Below are 23400 nucleotides of genomic sequence, written 5' to 3' on the forward strand. Positions count from 1 at the left end.
CAGTACATTTTGATGGCTTGAATAAAGAATGTTGGATCTTTACAGCGCCTGCCAACCGATCAAGTGAGACATTAGGTTACAAAGTGGGTGTAACAGATAAATGATATAATGTTCAGTTCAAATGGTTTTGCCTTTAAGAAGGTGCTCTCCTCTTTTTGGCTTGTTGTTGGGGCTCTGACCCTGATCACCATGGTAACAAAAGCCAACCTTGCCATTGCCTCAGCTGTGTGGGTGCTGAGTAGTTTGCATATGACTGGCTTTTTAAAAATCCTGTATACCATGGGGTATCCACTGATCCATTGGGTATTATGAAAAATGTTTTATCCGCTTAAGACCCGACACCACATACGTGAACATTACATTTTGTGTTATGTAGGCCACACTTGAATACCAAATTGTAATGTTTTGCCATACATGACCCAAAACGTGATGTGCACGTTATGTGCAGACAGCAAGTCTTAGGCGATTAAAAAAAAACTGAATACAATCACCTTTCGACTTCAATGCTGTAGGAGTAGACAACTACCAGAGGGGGGCACCGTTGCTGTAGGAGAATTACATAGAAACCATGGGGCTGGTTGCTTTTTTGCTTACATTCCAGGAATTGTAAATGCAGCAAATCAAAATATTGGATAGGATGGAATAATAACGTGAAGTAGGGCAGTTAATAAGAAGGGTATGACAAAAATCACAGCAGTATTTAGTGATTGAAGATTAAAGAAAATATTCCAAAATAGATTCCGTCTGTTTTAACTTCATTTGTGTTATGATATCCAAGAAAGTAATACATAAATACCACAGCTTGCGATGGCCACGAACTTTTTGGCACCAGTTTGTGTGTGCGTGTTTGTATATACATGCTCGAGGAGTGTGGCTGCAAGACAGTTTATTACATAAGAAACTCATCAGTGGGGTAGTGGCCCACGCACTCCATCCTCGGCGGAATCTCACTCTGTGGCTAGCTGGCTTTTCTCACAGAATTAAAGAAGAAAACGGCTGAAGCCAATATCTGCCAAAGTGAAACAGTTTATGAGAATATTGTGTGATTAGCTTTAAATCAACCAAAATGAACCCTCTAATTTAGGAACAGTGCAGATTTAAATTTAAATTCCTCATGGAAAAAATATAAACCAATGTAATCTACTGAGGTGTTTAGCCACAACCACCTTTCAATAAACAGACACAGCCACTCCCCAGTCTGAATGATGAAGGATGTTAATGGGATTTTGATCTCTCTGTCCATTTCAGTAAATGACTTAAAGTACTTATTAAAAACTGTGAAAATACAGAATACCGTTAGAATAGCGAGGTGGTGACAGCAAAGCATATCTCAATGCCAAGACATCACATGCATCCAAAGCTGAAAATCCAAAGTACACAGCTATCACAGTCATCTGAGAAGATTTTTAATTGGCCAGAAGCTAAGGGATGGAGGAGTGATTTATTTAGTTGGTATGTTTTATTGATGTTCTTGTTTTCCTCCCAGATCGGGATGTGTTCACAAGCTGCTGTGGCGGTCCGGCACAAAAGAGCGGAGGAGTGTGTGCTCTCCTGTCGCACATTGTTGCGACCAGTTCTCATTTCCCAACAGAAGGAGAAAGGTCGGCAGGTCAGTGGCTTGCGGCCGCCTGCCTCCGCTTACAGCCGGCCCACAAAACCCCTGACGACTCCACACCTACTCGCTCGCTCCATTCCACCAGGCAAAGTGGTTGCCGAGGCAACCTGCTACAAAGCCCTCACATGCCTGTTTGAAGCATCAAGACAAACAGTTTCCAGTGTGTGAGTTTAAGGGATAACACAAAAGTCCATCGCGTGGCGGCTGAATAAAAATGCACAAGTAGGGCACACGCGGACTGAGCTCTGACAAGAAGATCTCAATTATGGCGAGGCATCAAGATGGGAAAAGAACAATCACACAAATGGAGTATAGCCACTGTTACTTGGATCTTCCTTCCCCAGGACTATTACATAGTGCCAGTCACACATTTGTTGTGAAGAAACGTGTCATAGACACAAGTCAGGAAAACTCAAACAATAGTTTACTGTTATTGCCCACGAAGCATAGAAACTAGAAGGTCTTGAAACATGCATTAGGAAAGACAGTAATGATACGTCCACTCTTGCTCGTTTTGTGTTTTTGCTGCTTTTCCGTCTTAATGATTTGATTTGGTGATTCTCAATGATCCCATTTACGTTGATTTGCTTTGTACTTTGTGCTTTTGCTTTGTTGTTCTGTCTAATCACCCTCTTGCTACTGCCACAATGAAATTTCCCGATGACGGAATGAATAAAGTTATCCAATCCAATCCAATAAAAAACATCAGCAACTGTACAGCTCTGTAGATTTGTTTAGGATGTAAAAAATAATTCATTAATTGTATCTAACTGGTTTAATATGGATTAGAAAATCATGTTTGAATCCAAATCAATCAAAACGCAAAACATCGATCAACATTTTCATCGTTTGAAATGTTATGGTTTGTGAAAAAGAATCTTTTACTTTTAAAAAGTAGTTTTCGAATGTTTCAGAAACCAAATTGTAAAACTAAAAAATACAAGATTTGTATTTTTATACTTTTGATGAAAAGTAACTGATGGCGTTAAATGTGTACATAATATATTAAATCCATCGACCCTTTACCTCCATGGTAAATCAATAAATATTATGTGTTGACTGTATCTACTACGATTGGCAGGACACCGGTTCAGGGTGTCCATAGTTGGCTGGGATAGGCTCCACCACTCCTCAAGACCTTTGTGAGGATAAGCGATTTGTAGAATGAATAAAGGAATAAATTGGCTATAAAAGGTAGAGCAAAGTGGAAGATTCTGGATAAAACTATTGTTTGGATGACAAGAAAAGAACACAGCTGCTCTTGCATCCACCAGTGCCCGACAGTCTGTCAAAGGAAGGGGCTGAACAAAAACCACGCACAGAAAATGTGAGCGCTCATGGCTAAATTCTGACAGCAGACTCATCAGTGTCACCACTGCCGAGCCCCTCGCTGCACGAATCGCAGGGGGAGGGCAGATAGACAGAAGAGAAGGACAGGCGGTGTGGAAACAAAGACTTCACGGCACGCGCACGAACGTTGCGACAAAACATTTTTTTTAATAGACAAAGTCAACTACCGCACATATCATAAAAAAACAAACAGATGTCTCTATCAAGTTCGCCCGAGTTTCCATGGCTGGTGTTATCCTTTATTCCTCGTCAGTAAACGCAACAGAGCGCTGCTGTCATGCTCGGTGCAGCCGCCCACGTTCGCCCTCGCCAAGCCGCACAGAAAGGAGAGCTGAGGAAGGATGGCGGAATGGAGTGGGAGGGGAAGAAAATAAAAGCTTTCTTTTCACAGCAAAAAAATAAGGACAAACAAACCTTACTGCCGTTTTCCCCACAATCCACCATATCAACCAAAAAAGTGCACCGAGTGGACTATAGTTGAAAATGGCCTTGCAGAACTCTGAGTTAGACCAATAGGAATAGCAAGGATAGAATGGGATGAGAGAGATTATTTTCCAATTTAAACCTAATGGTAATGCTGTTTAGCTGCAAATGAAAGTAACAACATTTTCATCTCTGAAGCCATTGGGTTGAAAAATATTGATTTCCTTTTTTCCCTACAACACAGCTACCCGACACAGAAAACACTGTTTGAATAAAATGAACACGTCCGTATACCGCAACACCACATTAATTGGTTTATGCAGATTAGGGTGCCACTTTAACTGGTGCCTATCGAAGATGACTTTAGACACCCTGGACTCGTTGCCTACTATTCCCAAGGCAGAGAGATATTCAATCATTCAATTTAACCAATAATTATATTCTTAAATCAATCAGCACAATCTTTCAACTCTGAGGTAAACTTGTGCACCACCTTGGCATCTATTGAAACGAAATATTGCATATTCATTGCAGCAAAATGTACGGGGGGGGGAAGCAAAGGCACATCATGACCATGAGCTCAGCATGTAGTTTATGTTTTTGCGAATGCTTCTATTGCTATATTATGTTAACTAGGGACCAACTGAGGGTGGAACTAATGTCCCTAATAAGGAAAAATGTTACAAAACATGATGTACATGGTGTTGAAAATCTTTTGAATATAAACTGTACCGGATCTGAAGTAGACGATTATCTAGGATTGGATTGAGTTGGACTTTTTGCTAGATGTTTAACCTTGGTTGATGGATTTCCTTTCATGAAGGAAGCTTTAAATGTGGAGAAAAATGGTTTACTATAAAACAACCTGTACAAAACAACTGCCAACGACTCTATCCACTTTTACTTTCCTGCATTGTTCCTGCTGGGAGAAGAGGAAATAAGAGAGCCACAGTCTCTACCAAATAATCCAACCCCCCCACACTATGTGCTCAAAATGAGGCTTGCTTGGCACTGTGAAAATCTCCTTTTTCACTAATCCCGTCGACACTTGAGCTGAAGTCTGTTTATGCGGCATCCCCTCGTGTCATGCTAACCAGAGGTGCTCAGCTCATCATTTGCTGCGTACGTTGCTAACTCTATAACTTTTTCTGCTCATTACACTAACATTGGTCATCTGCCTTTGCATAAACTGAAAGGTCAGGGGCCAACAGAAGCACTTTGGAAGAACTGCCAGTAATGGTGGAGTTGACTCTGACCCACATTAATGCAGAAGAAAATCCATCCAAGTGGAGATGAGCTTCTCATCCAGAGACGATTGGTGGAAAAAAAGGCACAATTTTTCCCTTGAGGTCACCTGATCTATAATATCTGAGAAGCAAGCAAAGCCACTAGCAAGAATTTAATCAGATGTATTGGCAGGAGAAACTGACTGATAGGTGACCTGAAATAATTTGTCATTCAGCCTCCATTCCATCTGGCTTACAAAAAGCACAGTAATAACGTATTTGGACACAAATCCAAAGGCTGAGATGTAGACCTAAAACCAAATTAGACATGGAGAGAGGTGTCGGTTTCTAACCACTCCTCATAGCACCAATTATGAAATGGCATTGAATCAAAATGACAACAGAGTCAAAGCTAAGCAGCATCTGCTGTGCTTGCTGTTATGATTGCTGAGAATAGCCCTGTTGATAAAGAGGGTGCCGGTGTCAGGCTACACAAAGCAAAGTGCAGAGTGAGCACGTGTGCCGGCTCTGTTTGTCCTCAGGTTCATTATTTTCACACCTAGGTATTAAATTTGTGTGCACACTGATTTGCTTAAAGAAAGAAGAAAACGTCAAGCTTAGTACTCTAAAAATGAGAGCTTGAGTAGAATAAAGTAGGACTATTGGACAGAAAATCTATCCTAGAGGTTTTAAATTTCACCTAATGAGGCTTATGATACTGCACAATATCTGTATTTTATCGCAATACCTATATATTACTATGCATTTGCACTATGCACGATTACATTTATTACAGCATGAACACTGCCCAAAAATCCCGTTTTCCAAGAGCAAACACACCAAGCTTCTTGTGTAAATGTCAATGTCAAACCATGTCATTTAGTTAAGAATATTTTAAAGGAGTGCACTTGATTATGTCTCAATTATTTCAAAATAATTAATGGCATGTCAATGACATGGGAGTGTTATATACAAAATAACATATGATAAATTATTGTGACCTTGTCTTTACCTAGAATTCTAAAAGCACCACCAACAGCAAAATAACTGACTTTGGTTGTTTGATAGGCAGTTTAACTGATGCGTCTCTGCAGCCTATGAGTAATCCAAGCTCATGAGATTTGTTGTCATAGCCATGTTTTGGCTGAAAACTGAGCTGGATGTTGTCTTGTTGAGAGGCAGGGGCAACCTACGTCAGCAATATAGGCCCACGTCCAAGCCCTCTGAGGCGGCCGGGTCATAGGACAGACAAACGTGAACTGTGAGAAGCCTTTTTTTTCCCTGTCCTGCAGGATATTCCTCCGGTTGCCTGAGCTTGGAACAGCACCAAATCCGAGAGTTTCAATCCACCACCAAGCCAGGCCCTGGCATCCTCTCCAGATGGTAGGGAATGGCAGGAGGAGCACAGAGATTACGTAGCGAGTGATGACTGCTTCCTGACTAAACATCCGTTGTCTCAGCCACCTCATACCCCCTTCTATGAAGTGCCAGCCAATGAAAATTATGAACGCTCACGTGACAGTGCAGTTCCACATTACATTAAACTGTGTATTCGAAACCATGAATAGATGTCTCACATGGAAGATTCCAGTCGTCATCACTTCAAGTTCAAAAGTTATGACCTTGAATGTGTTTAGTTTTTTAACACCTTTTTTTTTCTAATATTGCACACACTGCTGAGAATTTTTTATACATTCTAAAACAGACGAATGAGGGCAGGAATGGACAGATTTAGCAAAATGAACACACTGGAGTGTCATACTGTAGCGACCAGACAATTGTCTTTTGCAAATGGGATTGAGTGACTCAGACCAGTCACCCTAACAAGAAAGTATTGAGTCATATAAAGTCAACATGCACGCAGTATATTCAAGTAGAGACTTAGGTCAGAATTAATGCAGCAAAGTTGATACTGTGTGGTAAGACCAGTACTCCAATTAATTAATATTGAAAGTTAAGAACTAACCCAATTTTTCAAATGTTGTTTTCTGAGTCATGTACCCCAATTGAGGACATATGGAAAGGGCATTTAAAAAGAAGAGGCAGTTTGACGGAGTTGTGCCATAAACATGCAGCAACTATAGACTGAGAGAGAGAGAGAGCACACATCTCAGCAAATTTCACAGTGATGCTTTCAAAGCTAATGACCTGGCTGCAAAAACTAGCATGGAAAGAATTGCACTATTTTCTCAAGGCTTTGGAAGCCTTTCAACATTCAAGAGGATGCTTCAGCCAAAGTTCTGCCATATGGCACAGGAGAAATGCAATCTGAGACTTTGTGTGGAATAAAGTTGAAGTGGTGAGATGACAAAGACTAAATTTTGTGTTTGCATTTACTTAATGTGCTGTAGAAGAGTAGTGGTTCACTTTAAAGGCAGATTATATTAGGGCATAAAACGTAACATTTACTTCAGTCAATCCTACCTACTTCATAAACCAACCTCGGCAGAGCACAATGTTTTTTTGTTTTTTTGGGTGGGGGGATTTTTAGGGGGCAGTGGGGTAAGAACAATCAAAACAGGAAAAAAAGGCTCAGCATCACAAAAACCTGCCTTCTGAAGATGTTGTTAAAGTCTCTTCCATCCTTATCCCAAATACATCCCATATAACACCTGATGTTATCACTTGAAAAAAAAGACATCTGAACAACATTGTGCTTTGATCATACGCACTCATATTCTAGTCAATGGGCCAATTTTATCCCTAAACACTGCTGCTGAAAGACCTTAAAAAGAATTTGAGAATTATATGGACTATTAGCAACTTGGGCCATTGGTGAACATATTTTTTCCAAAGTTTGGGTTGTGGATGCAAAGCAACTATGACTAACTGATAATAGTCATCAGGTCTGACAGACAAATTTAATTAAGCATGTTTCAGCTCGAAGAAAGTTTTATGGCACTAACATTCGGCGAATGCGAGTATTTTCTGCGAAGAAATATTCCAATTGAGCTGAGTCCAATTACATATTCATTATTGCAAGGCTGATTTAGCGAGAGAAGGCGAGCTGGCCGACTGGGCAAATTAATCTCTATTACAACTGACAGGAGGATAGGCTGCTAGGGTGAAATCCATAATTTGGGATCCGATCCTAAAAAGTGTTCTCCTCACGCTCCAGAGCAATTTGTAATAAGTACATTACACTTCTCGTTATAATCCACAAGTGGAAAAGAATTGGAAATAGAGTCAGATGCCTTGCAGTTCCAATAATTTTGTATAACATTTGGATAGAACAATATAGTATATACCCCCATAATACAGCAGAACTATATTTATTATATATATAATAATAGAAAACCATATAACATATGAATCGCCCAACACAATTCATGAATCATGAATGAAAGCTATCATGAGTGTGTGACGCTGTTGATTATTTCAAACAACTGATTGAAATGGAACAGTCCCTTTTTGAATATTTGATGACCATCACAAAAAAGATTGATTGAACTTCAACGTTTTACTCAAGAACACTAAAATAGTTTTGCTTGGCTGAAGATGCTCTGGGTACATGAATAAAGCATATGGCATTGTTACCAATGAAGGTAGTCATAAAATTATGTAACATCTGTCTATTAGAAACACTGATGGCGAGAGAATAGCTAAATCAGGAATAGTCAGCATGAGAATGCAGGAAGCAGAAGGAAGCTGCAACCTACTGTGGCCGCTGAATCATGTAGGGAGCCATATGTTAAATTCTACGTAGCTTTTATACGAAAAATGTGGCTGCTGCTAGCGGGTCCATGGAGGTGAGTGTTTGTCAAGCTTACCTGCAGAGGCAAGGTGACGAGGGCAATTCATCAAGATGGGGCGCAGATGTTGGTATACAAAGAGTTCAGGTAGGAGAGATAAAAGAAAAAAACTCAGTCAATATCCATACAATATTATATGTAAATATATCAATATAATGCTGATAGTTATACATCTCAACCAGGCAAAGCTCCGGTTGCCATTTTAACCAGTTATTCCAAAATATCATTAAGTGTTTTTGAATCATTCACCGCCCTTTAGGGTGATAGACTTCCAATCCATTTGAACTGGGATAGAATGCCAGTATAGGCACTGAAACAATCCACTACCAACCCCCTCAATTCAAATAGGTTGGCTACCTATCGCCGTCAATGGCAGTGAATTACAGTAATCCCTCGATTATCGCGTCTTCACTTAGAGATTTTTTCCGCTATTATTATTTTTTTTAAAAGCTTTGATTTTTTTTTAACTTCATAAAAATCCACGCTGAAACTTGTAAGCGGAAGCCACGCTTGATACTCGGCACTGAAGAAAAAAAAGTTATAATAGGGGTGACCCTACTTCACGATTTTTCGATTATCGTGGCCATCTCTGGTCTACATTAACCGCGATATTCGTGGGATTACTGTATTTAAGTATACATGCTTGCTTCAATGAACAACAATAATTTTGAGTACCGAGTTTGACAATATTTAGTTTTTAATTAGTTGAAGAATCAAGTGAGTGTTTCTGAAGGTACTGTAAATGTTATGGAAAAATATTCATATCAACTGAATTATTCATGAACACAACATTAAAATGCTTCCAAGGAAGAAGACAACCCCATCCCCAGATAGAGAGGAGCTACAAATTCTTCTCATGTGTCAAGAAAAATATCAAATAGCACTGACTTATGTTTAGCCTATTGTTTCACTTTCCTCTGCAGCAGCCATTGTTGATCTAATGGTTAATCTTGGTTTATCTACTCGAGACTTCGAAGTAAGGACCAACACTGGTATTGGAGAAGCCCAAATTTCTTGCCTTGGGATTAAAAAAAATCCCCTATAGGGGTACGAATGAACAGTTGAAAGGTCATCTGTCTTTAAATCTATCTTGTGATTGACTACACACCAGTTCAGTCAATCTAGAGTTAGAAAAGTCAGACAGAATAGGCTCCATCGACCCGTGACCATGAACAAGAAAAGCGCTTTCGAAAATGGATGTACGTTCTTGCCCTGTTTTTAGACTCCATCAATGCTTTCCCATAAAGGCCACCAAAATACATCACTGCCAAACATTTAGGATTTCTGCAACAGTAAAGCAGCCTCCCCCAACCATGTCTCAACTTTTCAGAGAATTAGCAAACCTCTTCTTCGGGCATCTAGAAGGCCATCATATGTAATCATGCAATCCCATTGCAAAATATGACAACATCTTTAGCAACCACTACATATAGGGTTTGATACGAACACACACACTCGCACATATGTGGATTTAACACAACATTAGTACACTACATCAAAAGAACTCTTGGTACTACAGCAGACTGTCATTCATAAGTGATTTTAAACATCTGCAGTAGACATGACACAATACAAAGATCAGATAGGCAATACAATTATTTTTCTAACATATTGGTTATCTTACATGAAAAAAGAACAAAAATTACCTTTTGTATGTCTGTATGATATAATAATAATACATAACAGCACTGTTCTCCAATTGTACCAGGAAAGTACTTGACCAATGTACGAAAGAGGTTAAAGGGTGCTTTTGTTGTTGAAAAATAATTATGTCCTTGTTTTAAGCCAGCGAGCAGTTAATAAGATGGGGGCTTCCATCAAGATGTCAATACTATTTGACTGGAGTTTCTTTCAAACCTGTGGTTAAGAAACATAAAACTGGAACATCAGAAAAATCCTCTCTGTATCATTAAGAATGCTGAAAAAGCATATTTTATGGTTAAGTGAATGGAAAAGCTTGTTTGTCTATTTCAGTAGGAACAAGACCAAAAGCCAGAACAGAAACCTGAGCCAAAACATGTCCAGCACAGTAAATTGGAGAGATCTGATCCACTTCTTTGCCCTGAAATCTAAATAGAATCAAAATACAGCTAGAGGCAGAAGGTTCAAATTCAATGTGAGTAGATATTGATATGAAAACTTAGAAAATAGATTAGTATGTGGTTCTAAACCATGACAGAATAATGACTGTCTTTTCCTTCAAGATCACTGCAGAATCCCAACCCCCCACTGATAAACGGAACACTTTTTGCATGCATCTCTTGGGGGTTATACCCTCAGCAGACACCCATCCAGGTCAGAGGCAGAAGCCTTTAAGTGGGGACGTCTCTCTCTCTCTCACACACACACACACACACGCACATACACTTGTGTGTGCGCACACAAACACATACCCTCAGAGCTTACTCTCGCCACCTACTTGTGTTACATAACACCCAGCCTACCCGTCCACCAGGCAGATCTGCATCAGCGGCATTTCAAACCCTCTAACAATCCACTTCCACGCCTCTTTACATGGAATCCTCCTTACATATATGCAGGCAGGTCCCACAGGCAGCCCACGCGAGGGCTTTTCGCTCAATGATCCCACATCTCTCCCAATATGGAAAAAAAAAAAATCAGAAATTTCAGGCCCAGCGTGACTGCCAAAAGGATTTTCTTTTCAAAGTACAGCCATGCCTGAGCACTCAAAAGTAGGCTCCTATTTACTGGCATGGGGGTAGACCACAGGAAGATGGGTTGTAATGGGTAAAGAGACAGAATGTGGCTTTGAATGAGATTGGGCCTACATTGGCGGCCAATTTGTATTAGGCCAAAGCCTAACAGTGTGCCAGATCCTGACAGAACAAAACACACTTTTTGTTGGGCTGAGGACTTTTGATGCCAAATGTGTGAAAAGCCACTATTTAGTAGTACGAGAGTCTTCACAGTTACTCCACTCTGGTTGAACATAGTCATGTGAGTGTGGTGTTTGCTTACAATATTGATTATGGATTTAGTCAATGTGCGGTCCATCGGTTCCATCCCAGGTCGGTCCTCACTGTGTGGAGTATGCATGATCTTACGTGGGTTTTCTCTGGGGACTTTGGTTTCTTCCCACATACCACAAACATGCATGGCAGGCTGGTTGAACACTAAATTGCCACTAGGTACGAGTGTGAGCATGAATGGTTGTTTGTCTCCATGTGCCCTGCGATTGGCTGACCACCGATTCAGTGTGTCCACCGCCTGGTGCCCATAGTTACTTGGTATATTTTCTGCAGTCTTAATGCCCTCTGGCACTCTGATGTCTCTCACAGGTCAGACTTAGTGCTACGAGAGGCATCTGTTTGGGGAGGAAACCCGTGACAGTTTAACTTCAGTCCAAAAGACACCGTAACAGCAGCAGTAATTTTATTTTAATATTTTTGGCAAGGATGGGATATAACATATTTTGAGAGGTTAATATGTTAAAAAGCTCTTTGTGTACTCTTCTTGACACGTTTTATGGGCAGAAAAAAAAAATCGCATACGACTAAACATTCAGCCACTGCATGCCAGAGAATGTACGTGTAAATCTCCAGGCTGACGTTCCAAACTATCAGAGGCCCGCTCTGTTTTAGATGTTACAACCAAAGCGGAAGAGCGACACTCACCCTTGAGGGGCTGTATAGAACATGCAGTTCACATAGCCTCACTGCATGATACGACGCCTGGGTCAAGGCCAGTGGGATTCAGCTGTGGAACAACTTTCGGTTATTCCATTAAGTCAGAGCAGGAAATGGGGGGCATAAACAGCAATGGGGTTCCCATTACAGTTCCTCTGCACCGATTCCCATGTAATCAAACAAATCCTCCTCAGAGTAAACTAGAGAAAATTTGACCAAAGTGTTTAAGTTTCTTTGGAAAAATGAGCTAAAAATATTACAATAATAAAAGGCAGCTGGCTTGTTGTTTGAGGTAGCAAACAGAAGGCCACTAGAGCATGTCAAGGCACAAATTATACAATGACACTGCTAAAAGGAATGTAGGACCTCAGTGATAAGAATCATGTTTAACACCAACCCTGACAAAAGAGAGTGTAGAACAGCAAACTAAAAGAAGCAACCAAAGCTCACAAACGCCCTTGAACAGAGAGAGGGGAAAAATGTGACTTGTCCCTAAGCTATTAAGGAATTACATTGAATTTCCACAGACCCAGCATCCTTTAAATAGTCTGCATGCTCTCAGTGACACACTTCTCTTGACTTCTCACTTAACAGCCAGCGACTGCATAAACAGGTCACACTCTCTCAATCAGGACTTCCCCCCACTTTCTAGTTGTGAAAAGGTCCACGCGAGAAAAGAAGAAAACCAGAAGATCTATGCTTCTGGAAACACTGTTGCATACAGTAAAAACTTAAGAAATGTGGTTGCATAATATAAACATCTTGAAACATAATTTATATAATTTACACTATTAAACATGATTATAGGTATAATTTTCTTCAAAATTATATGAATCTGCCAAGGATATAGCTCAATTTCAAACAGCTTATGTTTTTTTCAACTTCTTGATAAAACGAATAAATTAAGTCCAAGCATTATTGACACCATAAAATAATGGAATATAGCTCATTATTTCTCCCCACAAACTAATGTCAAAGTAAATCCCCACAGTGGCATGTGTTTTTCTTTAGAATGCCTGCAAAATTATTTAAAACTAATAAAAGCATCCCTTGTTAGATTTCCACAGACAAAATGGCCTCAGATAATCACAACTATTCCATGGAGACTTAATTCACTGCTACACTCCTCTGTCCTATTCTCCCCAACCTGGGCCGAAACTTCCCACAGCTTATCACGGGACTGCTGGCAGGATGAAGGGACTTGGAGGCATATGCGACTTTCCATCTGTTGCTCACTCGCCGCGATCCAAAACCCCTTCCTCGGTAGTCGTTGGCCATCTGTTTCCAGCCCTACCCCATTGGCAGGAAACATGAGCACTTGCAACCGACAAAGGATAGGATGATGATGCACACTTTGGAAAAATGAGGGAGTGGGGGGGTTGATAGGACATCTCGGGGGCTACTCAGTGTTCGTAATCATTAATGCCACAGATTGTCACAAACGTGACCCAGATGTTAGATGTTGGGAACAGAAAAACAAATATCATTTAATTATTTTTTTCATGTGCTGCATTCATTCTGTAACTTAATGCTATTGGTATTTGACCATGGAGATTTAGTTGAGTAAACGAACAACAGTATAGGGCAGCTTCTACCAGTTTTTCAGTGAGAGAAAAACCAAAATAAAGTCTGCTTCTGGAAGTTGATTTACAAAGGAGTACACCTCCATCCCTTGCCTGTTTATCTACTCAATAAAACACTTCAATTCAAACAGGACTTTAAAAGATTTAGCTTTTACCCATCAATTGATTTTCAGTGGTGTTTTGTTGTTCCATTGTAGATTATTCAAGCAAATACGTACTAAATGACAATTCACCAAAGTGGGCAGAGAGGATCGTCTGTTTGAATGTTCTGACTTATAATTGTAGCCAAGCAACAGATAAAAATCATGGGACAATGCAACTTAAGGTACACGTAAGCATTAGCACATTTAGACCATATAGAGTTGTCTATCGCCATGACTGGCCACAAAGCTTTAAAGAAACCAATCATTCGTTAATCATTTGCCTTTTGAATTACAATTTTAAATCAATTATTACAAATAAATTGATCTCAAAGGAATACTGTCAGATTAAAGAGAAATTCAAAGAGGACGCTATTGTTATTGGACTTGGAGGTACCTCTAGACTTTAAATGAGCCTCAAGAAATAAACTAAACAGCTCTGTCCTGACCCTTCCACATTCAAAACACACACACAAAAATAAGATGCTCACCACTGCAAGAGAGAGCGTCTTTGTTCCATAGCACAATGGTGGACATTCTGTAGCAAAGGACAGGGTCACACATTGAATGTGGCAAAGCTGCAGTTTGTGGAAAAGGCTCTTCAGGGCCATTCGCATGAGACCTCCTGGGCTCAGACCACGTCTCTGTTACAGCTCATTGCCGTTGACCTGCGCTCGAGTCAGGCCAGTTAGATAATGACTGAAACTGTCCACTCTGATCAGACCACATACTTTTCTGTCTTGTTGGGAATGCAGAAATGTGAATATCTGTAATGAGGAGGAAAATCTATTTGACTTCTAAGAATAAACTTGTGACGCAAATGTGCGATGCCAGGTCTGTTTTAAGAGGCTTAAACAAGGCTGAAATTTGAGAAGTCTTAGTTTTCGGATGCAAGACTCAAAATGTCACCAAGCGGATAAAAGAAAATGGCATGAATTTTATCAATCCCCAAAGCAGCGAGCCAACACGGGTGCATCTTAAAATCCATGGATTAATCTGTGTTTCTTCACATTTAATGAAAGCTTGACAGAGGTGCAGCAGACCTGAGTCACATGAGAAATATTCATTGGAGAACTGCTTGCTTAGTTACTGGATCAATCAATGTCTTATCAGCACAGCAGCAGAATGTCTTGTTTTATGAGTGTGTTGGTTTTACTTTTAACCAATGTTACACAGTAGAATCAACACAAAATGAAAGATAACAAGTAAGCTGACAAATATTCCTGGCTCATGTCCAACTAAGTACTCTGTGTCAATTTTTAAATTTAAGATTACCAGAGGGAAAATATCATTTGTTTTCAAAATCTATTTGTATATGAAACTATAGAAGCAAATTACACTATTTTCCTGAGGTTAATAATAGCTTGTCACTTACGAATACTGTAAGGGAATTACATTAGTGATGGTTGAAATACTGCGTCAACACTGCGAAAATGCAATGTGGACATCGCAAAAACATACGGAATTAATAACTGATATATGTATGTGAAATATTCCCTTTTTAAATGTTTTTGGCTGTTATTCAACTTTGATCAACCTAAATCTTCCTAAATTCATTTTCCCACTTGCACAAACACGTTTTGAAATCTAGTCAGAGTCCCAGTGAAATCTGTCCCTGCCATTTTCCTGACACAGATGGCTACCAGTGACAAATGTAAACTTGCTTGTGAAATCAAATTGAAATAACCAAGATCAAGTACACACAGAGAGCTTCCCAGTCTGACAGCAACCTAAAAATAGCTTTTCCCTGAAAATGTAACCAAAATGTATATATGTGGTGTAACTGCTATCATTGGCAACATGAGGACCCTATAATACTACCAAAATGTATATATCGTACATACAAAAGTTATGGTCAAGAATAAAGTCCTCTTACTTTTTTGCTGCAAAATGGAACGCATTTTGTAAGAAAAAAAAAAATACAATTTAAAAAAAATAAACAAGACACCAGCTATGAAACTGTAAAACCGACTTGAAAAAGAATGAGCGTTCAAACAGATTTTCACATTTGGATAAAGCAAATAACATGATATATTAATAAATAACATAAATCCATTCATCATTAATTCTAGGAAAAGTGCTACCTTACTACCACATTATTTACATTTTTATCTCATTTGTGCTTGTCGCTAACTATACAGTACTGATAGTCATGCAATTAAATGTGGGAACATAATGTATTTACTGGAATATAAAGAAGAAAATATAACCAATGGTCCCCGAGCAAACAACAATTTCCCAAAACGGTTATTGAGAAAGTAATAGTATACCAGAAATCATATTAAACCTCCTTCCGTTTTAAGTTAGATAAAAACCACTCTTATGGAGGAATGCACTGTAGCAAGAAGGGAATGAACCAAACAAAAAAAGAACATGGCTGCTCACAAAATTGCATTGGGGCCATCTGTCAATCTACCTTGAAATGAAATCTCCACCCTTTGAATCTGTTACGGTAGGAAACAGAGTTCAAGCAGGCTCAACAGCTTTCTTTTCAATAACAGATTGGGAGCGATAGTTCAGTCAAATCTGTATATATTTTCAGGGTTATTTAGTAAGTATATACTCCAACATATATGCAAAGTTCATTTTTTTTTCTTTCCATTTTCACAATCACTTTGAGATCACGAGGCCAATCTGCAACACAATTGTTGCGGATTCGTGTCGAAGCATCGCCATGTAAACGGAGAATGAGAAACATGAGAATGGACCTTCTCTTCAACAGCTTAATGTTAGTGAAGCAAGAAAACTGGAGTGATGTAATTCTTGATTCTTGGAGTATTGACAAAAGCATGACTGAAACATGTTAAAAATGCGTGTCCAGTTAATGAAAGTCACAGCAAACAACATTTCAAAAGGTAAGGAAAAAAACCCTGTTTGTGTGGCAAAAAGGCACAATTGAATTTACTGCTTTTTACTTCTTTTTTTAAGATTTGGACATACCTTTGTCCATTGCACAATACATGTGAATTGAAATTACTAAACTGTAACCACAAAAATATTATAGCACTCTTGCTCCAAGCGAGGCGCACAGATTACATTTTGGGCCACTTACACAACAAACTGTGATGATTTGCAAAAGCATTTAACTATCTTGGACCACTTAGTACTCCCACACTCTATTTTAGCATTGCCATTTTGCTGACCTCCAGACCTGCTCATTCTTGAGTATGATGCTGTTTGTGTAAATTTTTAAGCACTTTGTCACAGACAAGGAAAAATAAGAGAGAACAGGGCCATTGGTACTAACGTTTGCAAATGCAGCAGGCATGCAGAATACTAAAATGAAAAATGGAGGAATAAGGAATGAAAAATATAAATTGTGTCATCAAATGAAACCAAGGTTCTATTGACAAATAAAACCGCAGGGACACATTACTGAGGCAGGAATTCATTTCTAAAAAAGCCGCAATTTCTATTCACTCTTTCTTTTGCGTTTGCAACCAAATGCATGATCCACGGGTTGGTTCCTTAGCAACAGACTCGGAAATGATGTGAGGCTGAAAGGGAAAACAGATTCCATGCAGTTCTAGTTGTGCAGGTGATAGCAAGTCAGACATTTCTTGCCGCTTGTCAAAAGCTCTTGGGTTACAGCGTCGCATATCATTCAGCTGAGGGGGAAAAGCAATTACGTAAAGCTAATGCATGTTGCAGAAAACAACCAGCTAATCCTGTGAGTGAATGCCTCCATGAATGGTGAGGAATATCAATTAACTAATTTCTCCAGAGAAGAAATGGAGAGGAAGTAGTTGAAGTCACCTATTAAACAATACATTGTCATTCTGTATAGTATAATGGGCAAATAGGGGACCGTTTAAATGGTGATGCTCTGACCGATTAAATATAAAATCACCTAATACAGTTTTGCGTGTACGCATCTCTCTCCGTTTGAACTACACCGAAATTGCGTATAAAAAAAAATATAGTGCTCATCCCATGCAGTAAGGTGCAGTTCACTTTTACAACACTCCAGCCGATACACAAACTTTCTTGGGAAGAAAAGGCTCAGGTGGCCTCTCCATATAACTGACATTATTTTTGAACATTTCTGCAAGACAATTGGAAAATGCGGCCAGTTGGGTTTTCTGACATTAAATATTCTGTAGACACTCAAAACTGTATCACTTATTTGGGCCTTTTGCCGGGAAAGCGCACCTTATGGAGAAGCACTACCAATTTCGTCATACGCAGCCGAGTATGATGACAATTAGGCTTTTGTCGAGTCAATGATGATGACAAAGCCTATGTCCAATTATTATTATTATTGTTATTATTATTATTTTGAGGTAGGTGACATTAACAGTGAGTGCACACGACCAAAATATTGTGCGGCAAGTTATGACGTCATCAGAACAGGAGCTTCCACCACATTTTTCATTTACACATTGGCGAAGCACCATCACGGTTAGAATGGATAATGAACCCAAATGCTAATTAAATTATTACATCTAAAAGACATCAATGTTAGCACTAACCTTACCGTTATTAATCGGCCTCAACCTTAACAAATAAAAAGACTCAGTAGAACTCTGTCAATCCTTCTACACAACCATTTTACACTATACTTACCCTGTTCAGTGTCACGGATGAGCTGAGATACACTGTGGAATGGCTGCCTGTCAATCACAAGACTTGTGCCCTAACAAGATCAAAGAAAATGCCAAGCCAGCATTTTCCTTAAGTGCACATGAAGTGATTGTTTGCCAGCGTTCAACATATCCCACGAGCTTTTGATATCGGCATACTGCCTTGTCAGCAGCTTAGAGACGTAATTCAATGCAAACAAAATAGCAAAGCTGAGCAACTTTGTTCACGATTCTACTGCAAATCATGGCATATGTTGGTCTATGTTCAGATTTCATGGCAGTTACCAAAACTTGAGAAATGACCCATAATGCTTGAAGAAATTTCGTGTTTGTGTTTTTGACAGCTATAATTGCCATGTTCTATACATTTTTATTAATTGCAAAACCAGCAATTGGACATTTAGGGGGGCTGCTATGCAGGTATCTGGAATGATTATTTCTGCTTGGCATAAGTGATTGGATTAATCAAACCACACGATTCAGCAATACTGTGACTTTCTGAATGGTTTGCATGTTGCAGAGTGCATTTGGAGAATTTCCAACACACACTAGGTGTAAAAGCTCTATGCATCATCAAACAAGATGTACATATATTGACTTTGAGGTTTTCCCAGTGACGTCTCAGGGAGATCAAGTTTCTTACAATTTGCTCCAAATTGGATTGATATCATTTAAAATGAATGATAGTTCATTTTTCTTGAGCAGAAAATACATTAGGAAAGCTTGTTGGCAAAAACTGGACCATCTTGGTGCTACAGATCCTTAAATTTTGATCATAATCTAACACAGCTAATAAACCTCTGAAAAATGTTAGTTTTTCCTATTTAAATGAAGAGACAATCAGGGGAAGTACCTGTAGGTGCACTAAAAGGGAATATTAACTATTGGACATAAGTGAAAGCTTCAGGGTGAGTATTTTAGCTTTATAGTGATCATCCATCTATGTACACAACATCAGACTTCATAACGTTGTGACAAAGGAAACATAAGCCATATAAATCATCCCGATGACATTAAAACTCTTCTCAAATGACTTATCAGTATCCGTGCATGTCATTATTTTTTCATGTGACACATACTTTTTCACGTGGGAGACAGCTTCTGTGACAGGCATTGGAGAAGCAATTTGTGAATGGATGAATTGCTGTTAGACTGTTCAAGGGAATGCTTATATTAAAAAAAAATAGGGGGGTAATTTAAAAACAGTAACCTTGCTATAGTTTTTAAAATGGGTTTACAGTTTGGTCAACAGTACAAACTGTTGACAAAGTAGTGATCTTTAAGTGTGCCATGAGAGATTAAAAGGTGTTTTGCGGCATATAGGGCATGCAAAGGTGTTTTCTTCGTTTTTGCAAAAGAATATTCAATATCAATAAAACAAATGCCTTTATATTCATAATCTAATAATGTCAGCAATGTTTAGTGACAAACAGAACTGTTGTTTGCTCTTCCATGAGCAAGTTGAGGTTCAAATTTAGATTAAATGATTACTTTCTGTGACCTTTTGGTGATGATGGGCTAAGTTATTTAATAATGTGATTTAGCTGAATTAGGGTTAAGGAGGAAAGACTACTTCATTGGCTCAGTATGGTATGTTGTTATCAGACTTGAATGTGAGGATGTACCCGACCTCTACCCCCAGATGTAAAAGCAGCACACTCACCTTCAATGGCGATCACATGTTCTCGGATCTGATTTTGCAGGGCCAGGTCGTCGATGCGTTCCATCAGGTCGTAGATGGCGTATATGTTCGGGTGAACCGACTCGAACCGGTGGATCTCCGCCCGGATAGCAGCCGAGTTGGACAGCACGAACTGCGATCCAGCCGACCCGGACTGTGCGGCTTGACCGGACACAGTTCCAGAACCGAATTGGCCGGCGCCGGAGCTCGCAGAGGAGCCGGATCCGAACTGCGACGGGATGGATTGGGGAACCGGGGCCGGGACGGTGCCCGGAGTGGGCATGGATGGCTGGGACTGCGGCGAAATACCAGACACGGGGACACTCGATTGGAAATTCATGTTGTTGTTGTTTTATGTGCGTATGTGCCAAACTGAGACTTTGTTGGATGTTTGTTGTTGTTGTTGTTGTTGTTAGCAAGGTAGCAACACAAATGTGGCCACCGGAATATGCTGCTCACGAACAAAAGAAGTCCGCGTGAATTGTGTTGCTGCTGCTGCTGCTGAGGCTGCTGTGGGCAACAGTCGAGTCACGGGCATCAATAGTTGCTCGCCGGTTGAAACAATACGACACTCTTCTTGCACATATTCAAACTTGGCCGTGGTGCATATTCCCTTATTCGTCTTCGTTGGCCCCCGCGTTCTCCTCTTTTCCCGACAATGCCGCCCGATCGCTTTGGACCGACGGCTCCTCGGTGAGCTACGCTGGGCTTGGCTGGCTTGGTGGCTCGGCCGAATCGGGAAACAATGGGCTCGGCTTGGGATCGTCTTGGGCTCGGCTTCTGCACGGCGGCGCCCCGGTCCGCTGCCTTCGATGGTCGCCTTCAATTTTGGAAGCTAACGTTGAGTCGTCCTCCTCTGGCCAAACTAGTGCTGCTCCCTCCTCCGCATGTTTAAACGTCAGCCATCACGTAATTGTACTTGAGATGGGGGAGGGCGTGATTAGATTTGCCTGGGTGGGAGTTGGGGGAGATGGGTTGTGAGAGGGAGGGAGCGGGGTCGCAAACAGCCACCACCATGATAACCTACCTGGTGGTTATGTAAGCGGAAAAACCTACTGCAAAATGCTAATTATCATAATACTGCAAAAGACTATTATTAATTCATATTTGTCTGCCAGCTAGAATGAAAAGGAAACTGATTAATAAGACAAAAGGAGTAAATATTAGATGCTATTCTTATTAAAGTTGCAAAAATGTGACTTGTTCTTCGAAATTTCATTAAAAGAGATATATCTTGAGGCTGATGGTAGTATAGGCTGAGACCAGTACCAGCTGAAGCTAATGAAAATCAACATTTTCAATCAACGAGGGCATTGGCACAATGCCCAGAAATTAATCCAAAAGACAATAAAAAAATGGTGATCTTGTAATGTGGACTTTTTTTGTTATAATTCCAAGTCCTCTGGGAATTTGTGTAGAAAATGGTCACGTGGAATCATTGTAAATGTTAAACTTATTCAATATTATTTAACGCACTTAGTATACAAACAATTACCCTGTATACGCACCTGTGTGTACTAGTTCCTAACGTTTCATTTGAAACTAATCTTGATTATATTGTTATTGTGTCAAAATATGAACCAGATACAACTATAGTAATTGAATTTACCCAAGAGAAGTAAAAGATGAGCTATAATTGTAAAATGCATTATTTGTTTTACAGTTTCATAGTTTAAAACTGTATCAATACAATATAATATTCCGTGATTACAGTGAAATTGTTTGATAAAGGAGTAGTTTTATTCCGTTGCGTAAAATACCAATACTAACCATTAATATAATACGCCCCCCTTTTCTGCACAATGAACCATTTGTGCGTCACGATATGACTGGAAAGATTTCTTTCGGCTCTCTGCTGCTATCTACGGGCCAAATATGGAAGTTTAAATAGAGACATTTGCTTAGCAAAATGTTTTAAACTAAATTTACCTTGCAAATAACTTGATTTTAAAGGAAACTAATTTAAATGCATTGTATTCGTTATATTTACAAGACACTGAATGGGCAAAGAAACATTTCATATTTCTCATCAACAGACTAAAAGTAAATAACTAATATGGAGTACTGGCATCACTGCATCTCAAAACTGAATTTTACCCCAAAAATGGTTCACAGCTCGCAGGCACATGTTTAATTACACAGAAATATAATTATGATTGGTACAAAACATGTACAAAAATAAGATTGAGTGATTGTTTGTCAATCTTTCTATTATTTGTTTGTTTGTTTTGTCAACTCAAAATGGATGGAGAAGCCGATCAATTTAGTGTGTTGTAGACTAATTATGGTTTATGTTCTGTGGTATGAATAAATTATTCAGTCCAGTATTCTGTGGGTGAATGTGACATATGATCATCTTGGCACAAGCATCACAAGCCATTATTTTTCAACCCCTCATAGTTGCCCCCAGGGAATCCTTCGTTGGCACAAAAGTCTGACCTGATAAGCTAGGTCAATACATATTTAAACCATTATGGAATAACAATGTACATGGCTATGAATTGTGCTGACATTTAAGGACAAAATCCCTCAAAGCTAATTCAGCAATTTTGTTTATGCAGTGCAGTGTAGAGGAAGTACAATAACCTCTACATTGGAGAAACCCAGATAGTGGACTGTCTTAGGGTTCATCCAGCAGTTCATTAACATGACAAAATTCTGGGGGGGGACCACTGTATAATAAAATATGCGAAAGAAGTTAACAATGTTAAACCAAAAGGGCAACCTATATGGCATGCAACTGTATCAAATTCTCTTCTCCAAATATGGTCTTATTGCATGGGAATATTTGCTACTCGTGAGACATTAATGCAAAATTATCACTCCACACTCATCTGTCAACAAAAACCTTATTATGACTGCTACCCAGAGGAGAGAAGAACCAAAATTGCTCAAAAATTTGAACTGAAAAACTACACCTATAGGTTTAATGCCAGAACATATTTAAAATAGAAAGCAGGACAAAGGTTTCACCCAGCCACAGAATTCCCCACAACCAGGACTACGTCTGTTCACACAAAACGCAGTAACATCCCTGCAACTAACCAACTCAAGAAATGACAGACATCAAGCAAACATTCAATTGGCCTAAAGAAAACATACAAACCAGTGGTGGCCAAACCAGTCTGCCACAGCTCATAATTTATATTGAAATAATTTTGTAGCAGTTGCATTGTGCATGAGAGGTTAGCACATCTCACAGTTCTGAGCTTGAGGGTTCAATCAAGGTTTTTAGATCAAGAGGTCCAAGGGGGTTTTCTCCAAGTTCTCCGGCTTCCTCCCACATCCCCAAAAATTGCATGGTAGGCTGGTTGACCACTCTAATTTATCCCTAGGTATGTGTTTGAACGAGAATGGTTGCTCGTCTCCATGTGCTCTGTGATTGGCTGGCACCAATTCA

General features: G+C 39.6%; 1 protein-coding gene across 2 annotated transcripts in view; it reads right to left on the reverse strand.

The window, feature by feature from the left end:
* The window catches only part of agap3 (ArfGAP with GTPase domain, ankyrin repeat and PH domain 3), a 100979-nt gene extending 79717 nt beyond the window's left edge, over positions 1–21262 (reverse strand). Inside the window, exons 1-2 of one of the 2 annotated variants that reach the window (XM_077614943.1) lie at positions 21028–21262; positions 19983–20950 (exon numbers count right to left, since the gene is read on the reverse strand). In XM_077614943.1, coding sequence (XP_077471069.1) covers positions 19983–20340 — 358 coding nt within the window. In that variant the 5' untranslated portion in view covers positions 20341–20950; positions 21028–21262. Of the gene's footprint in view, positions 1–19982 lie in introns of both variants that reach the window. The other variant, XM_077614942.1, reaches the window with a different exon arrangement.
* Positions 21263–23400: the final 2138 nt, after the last annotated feature.

This window comes from Stigmatopora argus, chromosome 12, assembly GCF_051989625.1.
Source record: "Stigmatopora argus isolate UIUO_Sarg chromosome 12, RoL_Sarg_1.0, whole genome shotgun sequence".
Lineage (NCBI taxonomy): Eukaryota > Metazoa > Chordata > Actinopteri > Syngnathiformes > Syngnathidae > Stigmatopora > Stigmatopora argus.